The sequence below is a fragment of the Myxine glutinosa genome, chromosome 4 (genome assembly GCF_964187855.1).
Source record: "Myxine glutinosa chromosome 4, kmMyxGlut1.1, whole genome shotgun sequence".
NCBI classification, from domain to species: Eukaryota; Metazoa; Chordata; class Myxini; order Myxiniformes; family Myxinidae; genus Myxine; species Myxine glutinosa.
The window spans coordinates 63,533,510-63,548,250 of NC_136264.1; the positions used below are offsets into that span (position 1 = coordinate 63,533,510).

Genomic DNA, 14,741 nt, shown 5'->3' on the forward strand with positions numbered 1-14,741 from the left:
GAACGGCGAACGGCTAAATCGCCATAGCTCGGTAAGTACTTGTCCGATTAATTTCAAACCTTGAAAAGGCACATCCTCGGGTCCCCAGCAATATACCTGGCAAGTTTCAAGTATATCGGACCGGTAGTTGTCGAGAAACAGCGGTCACAGACAAACAAACAAACGTACAAACGTACAAACGTACAAACGTACAAACAAACAGAGATTACTGGAATTATAGATAGACTAGGGCATTGCCCGTACTATATCTATATCTAAAATTATATCCCCCCCCCTCTATTTACATGAAATGGTTTGGTCCAAAGCGAACGGCTTGCGAGTACGGTGACAATCCCCCCCCTCTATTTACATGCAATGGTTTGGTCCAAAGCGAACGGCTTCCGGAGTTTGGTAAAGAAATCGCCATCGCGTGCACAAACGCGCAGGAAAGCGAATGAATCGCAAATTCGGTTTTATTAGTTTTAAAACATAGTTTAACGCCAACATAGTTTGCAAACGTGAAATAAATGAATACGCTCTCAAATGTGCCATCCGAGGCAGAGTGTGTCCTCCACGTTCGGCACACGCGATCGTTCGCTGCTCTCTGATTGGTTGAATCGTTTTTTGGACATAGCTCGGTAAGTAATTGTCCGATTAATATGAAACCTTGAAAAGGCACATCCTCGGGTCCCCAGCAATATATATACCTGGCAAGTTAAAAGTATATCGGACCGGTAGTTGTCGAGAAACAGCGGTCACAGACAAACAAACAGACGTACAAACGTACAGACGTACAGAGATTACTGGAATTATAGATAGATAACAATAACCATGATGCCATCGAGTATGTAACACAAACAGCTTGGTTGTTTTTTAATCCATAAATAAGGTTCTCCGTATATTTGTGGGATTGCTTTATCTTCCATTCCATTTTTTCTCCTGCCATTCCCTCTCATCTTTTCGACGACTTGAATTCTGAATGAAGCTCCTGTTTTTACAATGTGCATAAGTAAAGTGTGAGTCGATGGTGACAACCAATAACTTTATGCTGCACCCCATTTTTTGCTTTGATGGATGGAGAATGGAGAGTTGTTTTTTCTTTACTCTTGGGAAAGGGCATATTGGATGCACGGTTATTCGTGTTGCTGATAGAAACACAGAGCAGTTATTTGTTTTGCTCATTGAAGGTTAGAGAAGTCAAGATGGTGTCATTTGATATGTATATACATATATGCAGTGCTTTCATAAAGTATTCACACCCCTTGACTTTTTCACTTTTTGTTCAAATGTTAAATGCTTTTTGTTAAATTTCACTTGACTTAATCTGAAATTTAAAATGTTTTGAATTGAATGGAATTGAGTTTAATTTTTTTGTTTAAAACCACCTGAATTTAAAATGGGGGGGGGGGGGGGGGGGATTAACCACCTTTAGATGCCATTTTTCCCCACACAGTGGTGGTTGGCCTTTTTTGGGGTACCGTGGTCCCCTTTTTGAAGCAATGTTTTATGGCCGGATGCCCTTCCTGCCGCCAATCCTGTTAGTCGCCTCTTGCGACACACAGGGAATTTCCAGTGAACTGGTACTGGTACTGGAACTGGTACTGGAACTGGACTGGAACAGTAGTGAGTTTGAGGTGAAGGTGGGAGTGCATCAGGAGTCGGTACTAAGTCCACTCCTATTTGTAGCTGTGATGGAGGTGCTGGCTCAGAACGTAAAGGAGGGTTTACCGTGGGAATTGTTGTATGCAGATGATCTGGTGTTGATTGCAGAAAGTATGGATGGACTGAAGGAGAAGATGAACAAGTGGAAGGAATGTATGGAGACAAAAGGTCTGAAGGTGAATATCGGAAAGAGGAAGGTGATGGCAAGTGGTAAAGCATGTGGTGAGGTGGAAAGAACTGGGAAGTGGCCCTGTGCTGTGTGTAGGAAGGGTGTCGGAGTGAACTCCATTCGATGTACAATGTGCGCTGAGTGGGTTCATCAAAAATGAAGTGGTCTGAGAGGGTCATTAACCAGTGTGGCAGCTACATTCAAATGTAAGGTGTGCACAGAGGGAGCTGCAGATGGAGGAAATGTTGACTTGGATCTTGGAGACGGCGTGAAGCTAGAAGGTGTGAAAACATTTTGCTACCTCGGAGACATGCTGAATGGAGAAGGTGGATCAGATTCGGCAACGGTTGCTAGAGTGAGATGTGCATGGAAGAAGTTTTGAGAACTGAGGGCGTGCTGATGAGGAGGGGAGTGTCGTTGAAGCTGAAGGGAAAGGTGTATGCTGCATGTGTGAGAAGTGTTATGATTTATGGGAGCGAGACATGGGTAATGAACGTAGAGCAGCAACGAAGGTTGGAAAGGGTGGAAATGCGAACGGTTCGATGGATGTGCGGAGTATCGTTGAGAGAGAGGAAGATAAATGATGAATTGCGAAAAATGATGGGAATAGAGTCTGTGATTGATGCTGTGAAGAGGAACAGGTTGAGATGGTTTCGGCATGTGTTGAGGAAGGATGAAAGTGACTGGTTGAGAAGAGTGATGGAAATGAATGTATAAGGAAGTAGAGGACGGGGAAGACCGAGAAAGACTTGGCCAAAGATGGTGGAAGAAGAAATGCGGGCAAGGGGGTTAACAAGGAGAGATGCAGAAAATAGGGCAAAATGGAGAAGATTGTCATGGGGTCCGCAAGGCTAACCCCCGCTCTTGCAGGGAAAATGGCCTTAAAATGCATGTTGTTGTTGTGTTGTTGGTACTCAATTTGCCGACCTTGGAAGGATGACAGGCTGAGTCAACCCCCCTGGCGTTAATTTAGCGATCGACCGGGATTTTGAACCCAGTTACCCTAGGATCACAAGCCGGCACCCTAACTGCTAAGCCAACACCAGGCTCATCTGAATTTATGCCCCATAATTTAGACCCCTGAATTTATACCCCTGAATTTAAAATGGATTAAATTTAATTTTTTTTGTCACCGATCTACACAAAATACCCCATAATGGCAAAGTGAAAACATATTTTTAGAAATCTTTTTGTTACAAAAATGCAGAAATATCTAATTTACATAAGTATTGAGGCCCCTGAGCCAATATTTTACAGAAGCGCCTTTGGCAGCAATTACAGCTTCGAGTCTTCTTGGGTATGTCAGTATCAGCTTTTCACATCCTTTGCGCATAAGTCTATGATCAAGGAACAATTTAATTTCAATTAGATGTTATATTTTCAACACTGTGGAACATGAAATGGAACAGGAATCGGAACACGAACGTGAAGCTTAGCAGTACTTTGGCTCTGAAATTGAAAAAACTGGATGGAATCTCGGTCCGAGCACACATGTGCAGAGAAGAAGGAATAAGGTAATTTTTAAAATTTTATCTACCTGCCTGGCATTAACACAAAATTGAAAATTATTCCAAACAATAACAAGAACATTCCAAACAGGTTGCAAAGGACAAAAACAACAGCCACGAACAGCTAATTTAACGTTAAATAAGGTCGTTTAAACGATGGTGCATCTAGTGTAGCAGCATAGCAAACCTGTTGTGCATTTTGTGATACAAGCACCAAATTTGGCACAAATGTACATTAATATGTTGCGAACATTTTCAGATATTGGGCCACTTGAAATTCCGTAATTTTTTTTTTCAAATTTTTTCAAATTTCGTAATTTCAAATTTTTCGGGTGACACCGTCACAATTTCGGTCTTCGAGGCCGGCCGATATAGTGGGGCGGCTTAGCCCAAATATTCAAAAGAATTGCGCATTTTGTGATACAAGCACCAAATTTGGCACAAATGTACATTAATATGTTGCGAACATTGTGTGGTCAGCAATGAAGACGAGAGTCTGAATTACATGTATGCAAAAGACCTTGTGAACCAGTGAAGCAAATACACGGGTAAGCATGAATTAAATCTAGGGCATGATATAATTTCCATGATGTTTACCTCTACACTCAATGGTGGAAGGAGGTAATGTTTTGATCCCAGCTTGTCTGTATGTCTGTTTGTCTGTTAGTCCACAAAATTCCAGACAAAGCTTGTAGTAGTGGTAGTTGTAGTGGTAGTGGTGATAACAGAAATTGTTATATAGAACTGAACTTATATTATTATTATATGCAGAAAATAACTTCATTTCTATATGCCCTGCAGTGGACAGGTTAATTGGTTTATGCACTGAAGGGGTCACCCTGGTGTGCACTGCTGTGTTCTGCCTCACTGAGTTGTTCAGGTATGATGTACTCAGCACAAGCTTCCGGTCGGCCCGGAGGTGGGGGTGCGGGGCCTGTCACGGAACGTCAAAACAAACGGCCTGCCGGGGCCGCCCAAAAGTCGGGCGTGAGGGGCGCGTCCACTAATGGAACGCCTCTCGCTTCCCAGATCGAGGGCCACGTGGTCAGGAGAACCTCGTCCCTTCCGGTCACACTTTGCCTATCGGCCGGCCTCGAAGACCGAAATTGTGACGGTGTCACCCGAAAAATTTGAAATTACGAAATTTGAAAAAATTTGAAAAAAAAAATTACGGAATTTCAAGTGGCCCAATATCTGAAAATGTTCGCAACATATTAATGTACATTTGTGCCAAATTTGGTGCTTGTATCACAAAATGCACAATTCTTTTGAATATTTGGGCTAAGCCGCCCCACTAATCAGCGGTAGTAGACTTTGGAATTTTTTTTTTTTACAACCTTTAAAACCTTTATTTTATTTCAATAGATTTATATACTTGAACACTGCAGAACACAAATCGCCTTCTTGTCATTTAAAAAAACCCTCCAGTTTTGCATTATTTGGACAAAGTATTACACCACTTTGCGCTATCTCGACCAATCAAAATTGCCGCTCGTGCGCTCAACGTTGGGAAATATCGACATTCAGACAAAATTGTGACTCATAGGAAACATATACCGTGCTCGGAAACACAAAGTAAAAGTTTAAAAGACCCTTCTCATGTACTTTTTCTCAAGACTGCATGGGGTAAGGTTTCTGTGAACTCTACTTGTAGACTGTAGCTACATGGTATATTTTCAAAGAAATATGGTGCAGCTTGGGCTGGGCAGATATGCTGGAGGTTTTGACTTTTGAGCAGCTTATACAAATGCTATAGGGTGCTAGTGTTTTCTCATATGGGCAAAAATGTTTTTAGGAAGGTGGTTCTATATGACATTTTGTAGTTGCTTGCTTTGTTTCAATGACAATTAAAGCTTGGTTGCTCAGCCTGTTGTGCTGACACTGGGTGGGCCAAGATGGTGAAAGAGCATGTTGTACTGTTGTATACTATTAAGCTCTATATAAGTTAAATATGCTTCGAGTGAGGTGTTGCTTTAATGAAGGAGTTAACATTGGAGTTAGTGCTGCATTTTTCCTACCTTATTAGTTCGTGCTAGAGTTAACATTCACCAGAATAATTTATATTTTTATGCCTCCGCCCCCAAAGGTGGCCGGAGACGTTATGTTTTCGGGTTGTCCGTCCGGCCTTCAGTACGTCCGTCTGTCCGTCCAGGCTAAACCTCGTTTTTCTCAGCAACCACATGTCCGATTGAGACTAAACTTTCAGGGTAGGCGTGACACCCATGCAGAATGTTTTTTATCTTAAGTGTGACGTCATATGTCACATGGTATGGTAGCCATCTTGGAATAAACGCAAAGAAGTAAAAAATTATTTCTCGGAAACCGCTGAATGGAAATTTTTTAAAATTGGCACATTGTAAAGTCCTCCCAATGGGGAACAAAAGCATGATAATGATGTCGTCATAGGTGAAGTGTTGTACCAGCCAAAAATGTTTTAATCAAATTCCTTATCCTAGAAATCTGAAATTGCATGCACATGATCTATGACCCATTTGCATTGAAATATTAAATTAACTAGAAGAAGTACCCGGCATTGCCGGGCGGGGGAGGGGAGGGGAGGGGGAAGGGGAGGGGAGGGGAACGGGGGGAGAGCGAGCCCCTTGGTAAAGCGAGCGATTTTTTTTTTCATAGCGTCACAGCGTTCATAGCGTTTCAAAGCGTCATAGCGATTTTTTTTTTTCATAGCCTCATAGCGTCATAGCGTTCATAGCGTCATAGCGTTCATAGCGTCATAGCGTCACAGCGGTCATAGCGTTTCAAAGCGTCATAGCGATTTTTTTTTTCATAGCCTCATAGCGTCATAGCGTTCATAGCGTCATAGCGTTCATATCGTTCATAGCGTCACAGCGGTCATAGCGTTTCAAAGCGTCATAGCGATTTTTTTTATCATAGCGTCATATCGTTCATAGCGTTCATAGCGTCATCGCGTTCATAGCGTTCATAGCGTTCATAGCGTCATCGCGTTCATAGCGTCATAGCGATTTTTTTTTTCATAGCCTCATAGCGTCATAGCGTTCATAGCGTCATAGCGTTCATATCGTTCATAGCGTCACAGCGGTCATAGCGTTTCAAAGCGTCATAGCGATTTTTTTTATCATAGCGTCATAGCGTTCATAGCGTTCATAGCGTCATCGCGTTCATAGCGGTCATAGCGTTTCAAAGCGTCATAGCGATTTTTTTTTTCATAGCGTCATATCGTTCATAGCGTTCATAGCTTCATAGCGTTTCATAGCGTCATATCGTTCATAGCGTCATCGCGTTCATAGCGTCATAGCGATTTTTTTTTTCATAGCCTCATAGCGTCATATCGTTCATAGCTTCATAGCGTTTCATAGCGTTCATAGCGTTCATAGCGTCATCGCGTTCATAGCGTTTCCTAGCGTCATAGCGATTTTTTTTTTCATAGCGTCATATCGTTCATAGCTTCATAGCGTTTCATAGCGTCATATCGTTCATAGCGTCATCGCGTTCATAGCGTCATAGCGATTTTTTTTTTCATAGCGTCATAGCGTCATAGCTTTCATAGCGTTTCATAGCGTCATCGCTTTCATAGCGTCATAGCGATTTTTTTTTCCATAGCGTCATAGCGTCATCACGTGATCGCTCTGAGCGAATCAGCGCCCACCTGCTCTGATTCCATTGATTCCGTGCGCTGAAATGCGCTGAGGTAAATATGAATAAAAAATATGGATCGTCAAATATTTTGAGGTAGGCCATGTTCGTCCCAGGCTCAATGGCCATGTCTATGCCAAATATCAAGCACGTAAGCCTCTCCGTTTAGGAGTCTATCGGTAACATTACACACACACACACACACACACACACACACACAAACTGTGTTTTATATATAGATGACATCATAGGTTACATGGTTTGGCAGCCATATTGGATTTAACCTAAAACCTTTAAAAAACCATCTTCTCCCAAACCACCATATTGATTGACTCGAAACTTTACGTGTGCCATTGACTAGGCATGTCGATTAAAGGATGATCACGAAAATATCATTGCTCACATGGTGTGCCAACCATATTGGATTGAAGGAAAATATTAAATAATTATATCTCTGAAACCGCTTAACCCATTGATGCGAATGTTTACAAATATCGTCTAACACCATTGTTGCATATAGTTTGAAAATGATGACATTGTAGGTCATGTTATTTGGCAGCCACCTTGGATAGAAAAACGAACCTTATCCGATCAACACAAAACTTCACAAACGTGATCCCCTACCCATACATATGCAGAGTGTACATTTTTTAAGGTCATGTGTTACATGATGTGGCAGCCATATTAGCTTGAAAGCCGATATTTAAAAAAATCCCTTCTCTGAAACCACTTCACCAATCGATGTGAAACCTGTCGTGGCTGGTGAAAATGTGATACTTGGAAACAGCTGAAGGGATTTAAATCAAACTTGTTTATTTTTAGGACAGTGAACGAGGGCATCTACCCGTTGTGGGACTATGCGGTGGCATATTGGCGACACAGTCTCACTTCTCTCGTTAATAGAGGTATTGAGGTTTATTAAAGAGTGGAGCATGGGGTAAAGAAAACAGACAGAAATTAGGGAAAGAGGGGTGGGGGAAAAGGAGCACAATATATGGATGAATTATAGCAAGAGGCTTGGAGTGACAGGTAAAAGGGGCAGAAAGTCTCAGTAGGTGTAATAAAGTTCATATGTATAATTGGGAGAGACCATGAGGTAACACTCCGCAGCAGACTTCAAAGCTTGGAGGGATGAGCATAAGACAACACAGAACAAAGAAGACAGTTTCAAGGGCAAGAGAAGAGTACATATAGTCCAGGAGCCCAGAAGGTTTATTCAAGTGAAAAGCGCCGGAACGTTTGACCTCATGGGCTGATGGGGTCATCCACCGACATCACAAAAATGCATTGCTGCTGGTCTGACCCGTGGCTTTCCCCCCGAAATCACTCAATTAGTGACGCCATTACCGAAAAACCTATTTTGCTCAATATCTGGAGAACTATGCATGATAATATCACGAATAAGGTGTCTATACCTATGTTTACATTGTCAATCATTACACTAACACCCGCATTATTGCTAGAAAATGTATAGTTTACCGTGTAAATGTTTAGTTCACCCACTCATTAAGCGACGCCATTACTGAACAACGATATATGGAAAACTTACAAATGTGCAGTTCACATAATTAACTTGATGTCCTCTTGGCATTACAAGTCTTCTCTATCACTTTCGTCACTCTCATCACTGTCCTCACTCCAAGCATTATCTGACTCTTCCTCATCTACTGAATTATCTTCCACGCCATCCCCGTCATCCTCATGTGGGCCTGTGAGGGACTCTGGAACTGAACTTCCTGGATACCAGTCTGGTTCAAACACTGTTTTCGATCCTGTCAGTGTTCCCAACCCGAGCCCAAGGGCTTGATGCTTCCAAGGCCTAACTCTTCCTCTGGTACAGTTGAACACAGCATCCGATGCACCAGCTAATGCTTTTCTCTCGATCACATCCCAATTGGAGTTATTTACACCAATTTCTGATTGCAACCCACCGATGAGAGTACGGAAGAACAGGAGAGTCAGATCGGGGATACTTGGGGAATTTTCCTTCAGGATGTGAACTGAAGTGGGTGATGGGGTCTTTGATTGGGGGATTGCAAGAATTTCTGTCCTCAATGCCATGGCAGCACACCTGATTTCTTCAATCTTTTCATTGGAATCAGTCAGCATAGCAAATGCCTCAGCAGACGTCAGTGATGAGTGGAATACAAGGTTTCCAGATTTGTTTGCTCGTTTGTCAACGAGGATTTCCGGGAAACGTTCCTTTATCTTCGATATCAGACTTTGTGTAGTGTACCTATCGATGTCATCCTGTGTTCCTCCAAGAGCAAGAAACTCTTCTTTGTACAAATTGAAAATTACTGACGCCAACATGGGAGTTTTGTTTTTGATGACTTCATTTTCGAGGAACATCGACAAGTTTTTGAAGGCTTCAACGTGCATCTTCCGATTCGACGTTTGCTCTTCATCCGTCACATGCAGTCTTACGTAGTCACGACGACAACTGTTATGGTATTTGGCTTCCTTTGCAATAAGATCTTTCCCTCGTCCAATGATCCTAGTATCGCACTTTTTCTTAGCAGCAAGAAGGATTGCCTTGCCCCCGTCTGTGGTCAAACATTGGCTGAGGGGTTCATTTTTCTGCAACTTCCTCTTCCTCTTCTGTGACAAAAAATACATTCCTGTCCAAGGACGCCTCATGCTGGTAGAAGGATGATCGCAACTTGAACGAGTGGTCTTCTGAGGTGGTTCAGATGGTTCTGTGCTTGGAGGTGCTCCTCTCTTTACATCACAGAATCGACTGAGGCAAACTGAGTGGTAATATTTGCCTTCTGGGCCCTCAGCTCTTCTGATCTCTTCCGAGATGTTCGAAAACTTGTCACTTTGAAGTGCCTTTCACCGTCTAGCAGCATTTTTGGCTGTTTCCCAGTTGCTGGAATTGAAACACTTCAGGGCACGTTTCTTTTCTCCTCTTTCTTTGCAAATTATACAAACGGGGGCGTCATTTGCCATGATCTGTAAATAACAAAAAGGGACAGAGACCAATGCATTATTTGCCACATTGTAACAAAAGACAGAGATGGTACGACTCCAGTAGGCAACTTTCAGGGTGAACTCCACATTTTCAAGCACTAGAGTTGGCATTGTAATATTTCACCATAAAAACATGGGTATAGACACCTTATTTGTGATATTATCATGCATTGTTTTTCAGATATTAATGAAAATGGGTTTTTCTGCAATGGCATTGCTAACTGAGTGGGTGAACTAAACATTTACACGGTAAACTATACATTTTCTAGCAATAATGCGGGTGTCAGTGTAATGATTGACCATGTAAACATAGGTATAGACACCTTATTCGTGATATTATCATGCATAGTTCTCCAGATATTGAGCAAAATAGGTTTTTCGGTAATGGCGTCACTAATTGAGTGATTTCGGGGGGAAAGCCACGGGTCAGACCCGGCAGCAATGCATTTTTGTGATGTCGGTGGATGACCCCATCAGCCCATGAGGTCAAACGTTCCGGCGCTTTTCACTTGTATAAACCTTCTGGGCTCCTGGACTAATATATTAATTGAAGGGAGGAGTAAGCTGAGGCATGGGGAAGGTGGGTATATTACTAGAAAAGGCTTTCAAATGCATGTGAACTGGAGGTGTGGGCGTTGGGCAGAGAGATGAGAGATGAGAGATGAGAGAGCAATAAGAGCAGGACCGAAATAGCGTTGGTAAAAAAAACTGCCTCCGAGGTGAGCAATGAGCTTACCCTGAGACGTACCCCTCTGTTGTGAGATGCCATTGATATGGAGGACCTTAGATTGCATGCTATTCCATGACGCTTTGGATGAAGGCTTTGCACACCATTAAAGCTGTGGATGGCAAAGAAAAGACTTCACTATGTGTAAAGACTTCACCAATTCCTTGGCAATGACTGGCTTTGGAGGCCAGCTTGGAGATGTGATCTCCCCACAACTGGTTATAGCTGATAGTGAGGCCTTGGAACTCCAGAGACCCTACTTCTCACAGCTGACCACAGAAATCAATTTCGGAATTTGCCATCTGGTCTTTATGGAGTGACAAAATGACCATTTAGGTCTGTCTTGCCTTAAAATTATACGTGTTCCAGGTAAATGAACAGTTGGTTATTTTACTGATACTGATCGAAAAAGATGCTGCCTTAGCTTGCCTGGCAAAGGAGTGAGGAGCGATTGATCTACACAAAGTAGAGTCATTTGCAAAATGGGATAATTTATTTTCCAGTGATAAGGATGAGGCTATTGATGTTTCTCCAGAATATAATTGGTACCAGCATGCTGCATTGAGAGGTACAGCCTTATACTTAACTCCAATGTTACAGAACGGACCTCCAATGTTATACTTACACTCAGACCCTCACATGCCACTCATGGATTCAGTCCAAATCACTACACTACCACTCTCCTCAGAAACCTCACAAAAACAGTTGTTTTTTTTTGTATACAAGATCGAGGCTCGTGTAAGAGCTACCATTAATGCCAAAAAAAAATATAACGGACACATAAGACGAAATAAAGGGAGCGGGAGACAAGATGGGGAGAGAGAGAGGGAAGCACACAAGTACAACATTTGAGAGCAGGGCCATCGGGAGATCTGTGGGAGGGGGAGGGGTTGGGGGGAGGAGGGGTGGGAAGGGGGGGGGGGGGTGGGAGAGGTATAAAAAAAAAAAAGAAGCATGGACACAGCTGGGACTTCCAGGAAAGAAGTCAGTATTTCAGAAAAGTGGATCTGGGGTGAATTAACGGGGGTATAAAAGATCAAGGTTTTGGAAGGGGGAAGATAAGAGATGATGGTGAACAGCTGTTTTAAAGACCTGGAGGGAGGAGTGGGATTGAAGAGAGTGATGGAGTTTGTTCCAGAGGCGGGAGAAAAGAGGAATGAAAGAGTGAAGGTGAGTAGAGTCTTGATTTCGGCAGTTTAACCATACGATGGTTGCTGGCAGATCTTGTGCGACCTGTAGGAGTATTTGGGGGGCAGAGCACAGACTGGGCTGGGGGGGCTAGGCCAGATGGCTTCAACAGTAGAAAGCCACCAAAACACACTATTCTCACTTCCACAGACATCAGCAAAATATTTGACGCCATTCCAAAACTTTGTTACTCACTAACAAAATACTCAACACAAACATGCACAACAACTCCAAATGCTGTCTTGCTGCTTGTCTTCCTATTCCCTATCATGCAGACAGTCATACGTAATCTTGGACGGCAATTCATCATGCACACGATACTTTCTTAACACAGTCCCTCAAGGCTCAGTCCTTTCCACCACACTCTTTAGTCATGTCATACACAACATTCCACAACCACCCGAGAACATGCACATAACCTCATATTCAGATGACATAACCATTACCTCCACCCATAGCGACATCACCAGAGCCACAGCACAACTTGAATCCTTCCTCTGCACCCTACAAACCTGGCTCACCATTGACAGACCAAAAGTATCCCCCTCAACAGTCACTCTTTTAACAAATTACACCACACATGCACCATACAAAAATACAAGGTGTCACTAGCTTTTACCATACATGTCATTGTCAGATCACATCAGAAATAATTTTACCTTTGACATGTCACATGTCTACAAGAGCTTTGCATTTCTGCTGCTGTGGCTGTTGCTGTTGTTGTTTTTTGGGGTTCTCGTTGGGAGTCGATTTTTGAAATGTGCTCCCATTGGTCGGACAGCTGCCGGACCACATCCACATCTGTCGCTTGACTCCACCCACCATAGCACCTAGACAAATGAAATGATATGGCGGCCATCTTGGTTTTTCTGGTGGGCTTAATACATTAGGCCTGTTGGCCTCTGCTGATTATACACTGCCCGGGCTGTTGCGCCATATTTCCATCGGCTTAGTTTGGGGGCGAGTGTTATTCACAATGGGATCCCGAAAAATCTAATCACATGTCGAATAATAGTAAGGTTTAATTAAGGCCGTCACAACGCATGGTACGTCAGTCAGAATGCACAGTATTAAAGCGTTACGTTACACAAATTACTAAAACCATTGGCTTTGTTTGGGTTGCTTTACGCAATGTTGCTTAGTGGAACTTTATCATAATTAGAGATTGTTTTCAATGTATCTTGAATCTCAATTTTGGATTAGAATAGTGCAAAACCTCACCCTGTATTTACTAAATTATTGGTAGAGTCTGTTGATAAGGTACTCATTAGTGGAAGCTTCGATTGTTTAGCATCCCAAAGCATATCTGTTTTCATCGTGCAGATGTGTGTGAAATGTTGTCACATTGCCCATATTGAACATGATTTGTATTTACTTTCAGTTGCTGAAGACGTTTGTCACATTGACTTTCTTAAATTTAGCATATTTTCGTTATTTAAGGCAAGTAATGAGCTTTACCCACTTGTCAAAATCGGAATATGGATTCAACAGGGTTTTCCACAATCTACTGTTACCTCTGCCACCGAAGGTGGATGGAGGTTATGTTTTCACCCCTCTCTGTTTGTCTGTTTGTCTTGTTTGTTTGTGAACAGAATATCTCAAAAAGTTGTGGATGGATTTGGCCGAAATTTTGGGTAGAGGTAGCATATGTACAAGGATGAAATGTTTCGATTTTGGTGAGGATCTGGATCTGAGAATTTTAAAGTGATTCTTCATCATTGAGTGATAGGACTAAAACCAATACTGTATATAGCATGATATCTCAAAACGTTGTGGACGGATTTGGCCAAAACTTTGTGGACAGGTTAGCTGTGCGACGAATCGATTCGATTTTGGTGAAGATCTGAATGCGGATCTGGATAGGAGAGTTTTCAATTTTTTATAGTTAAATCTTCATTGAGAGATGGTGCCAAAAACTATATATGGCATGATATTTGAAAAGGTTCTGGCTGAGTTTTGACAAATCTGGGTGGATGAGTTGGGTAAGTGACAGGAACAAGTCTGTTAGCGTTTGGTTCAGATCCGAATCTAGATGCTAGCTATCAGTGGGATACAAAACGTAAACTGTTCAGCCTGGTGGAGGTATGCGCTCTACTAAGCGATGTTCTAGTTATTTATGATTTACCTATTGAGCCTTTATTGATTAACCTATGCAAGGTTTGTGATTTTACCCACAGTCTGTTCAAGTATATGCTGATGCTGATGATCTATGTATTTCAGTGAAACACCATGTTCTGAGATCTTCCGATAGTTTGCATAGTTTATAGTTTGGACCATTTTTAACACTCTTAATCACCCCTGGTTAATTGGATAAAAGTTAAGATATTAATTGTGACAGTAGGGCATAAGATCACTTCCTGGACAATAAAATAACCCTTCTGAAGTACAAGAATAATACCAGTATTTTAATAATTCAAATTTATATTATTACAATGTATACAATCATAATGTCTGTGATATAATACGAGTAGTAATAACATTGATTGAATATATATATTTTTTATATCTTACATGTCTTTTTATCTTCCTTTTGCAACCTGCCCATGATCCTTGTAGGCAGGCGGCACGGGAGACAAAGTCTTTGTTTCACTTCCTGTACGAAGAAGGCAAGGGACGTCTGATGACACTGGTGTAGGCCTCAGTAAGCAACATTCTATTACCTGAAGTTTCATCACTGTAGAAACTCGTCTAATTATGGCCTTGCACCAAGCTCTGAAAATGCTATGATTAACCATCTAACTTCTTGAATTTTTTTATGAATCTTTTCTTTTTTAACCAATCATCTGTGCTGCATATGTAATGCTTCAAACTCATATTAATCTGACTTGACTAACCTCTAACTTTTCTCTCTTTCTTCCCTTTTTATTTTATTTGCCTTTTTCATTTCACCTTTAAATGCCTACTTCCCTGAAAACCTTGGCTA

The 14,741-nt window shown here is 42.0% G+C and overlaps 1 protein-coding gene across 2 annotated transcripts in view; it reads left to right on the plus strand.

Annotated features, from left to right (window-relative positions):
- The window catches only part of LOC137425860 (uncharacterized), a 473,741-nt gene that overhangs the window by 374,862 nt on the left and 84,138 nt on the right, over window positions 1–14,741 (plus strand). For both annotated transcript variants that reach the window (XM_078775806.1, XM_078775807.1), the window contains one exon: window positions 14,375–14,459. In XM_078775806.1, coding sequence (XP_078631932.1) covers window positions 14,375–14,459 — 85 coding nt within the window. The remainder of the gene's footprint in view (window positions 1–14,374; window positions 14,460–14,741) is intronic.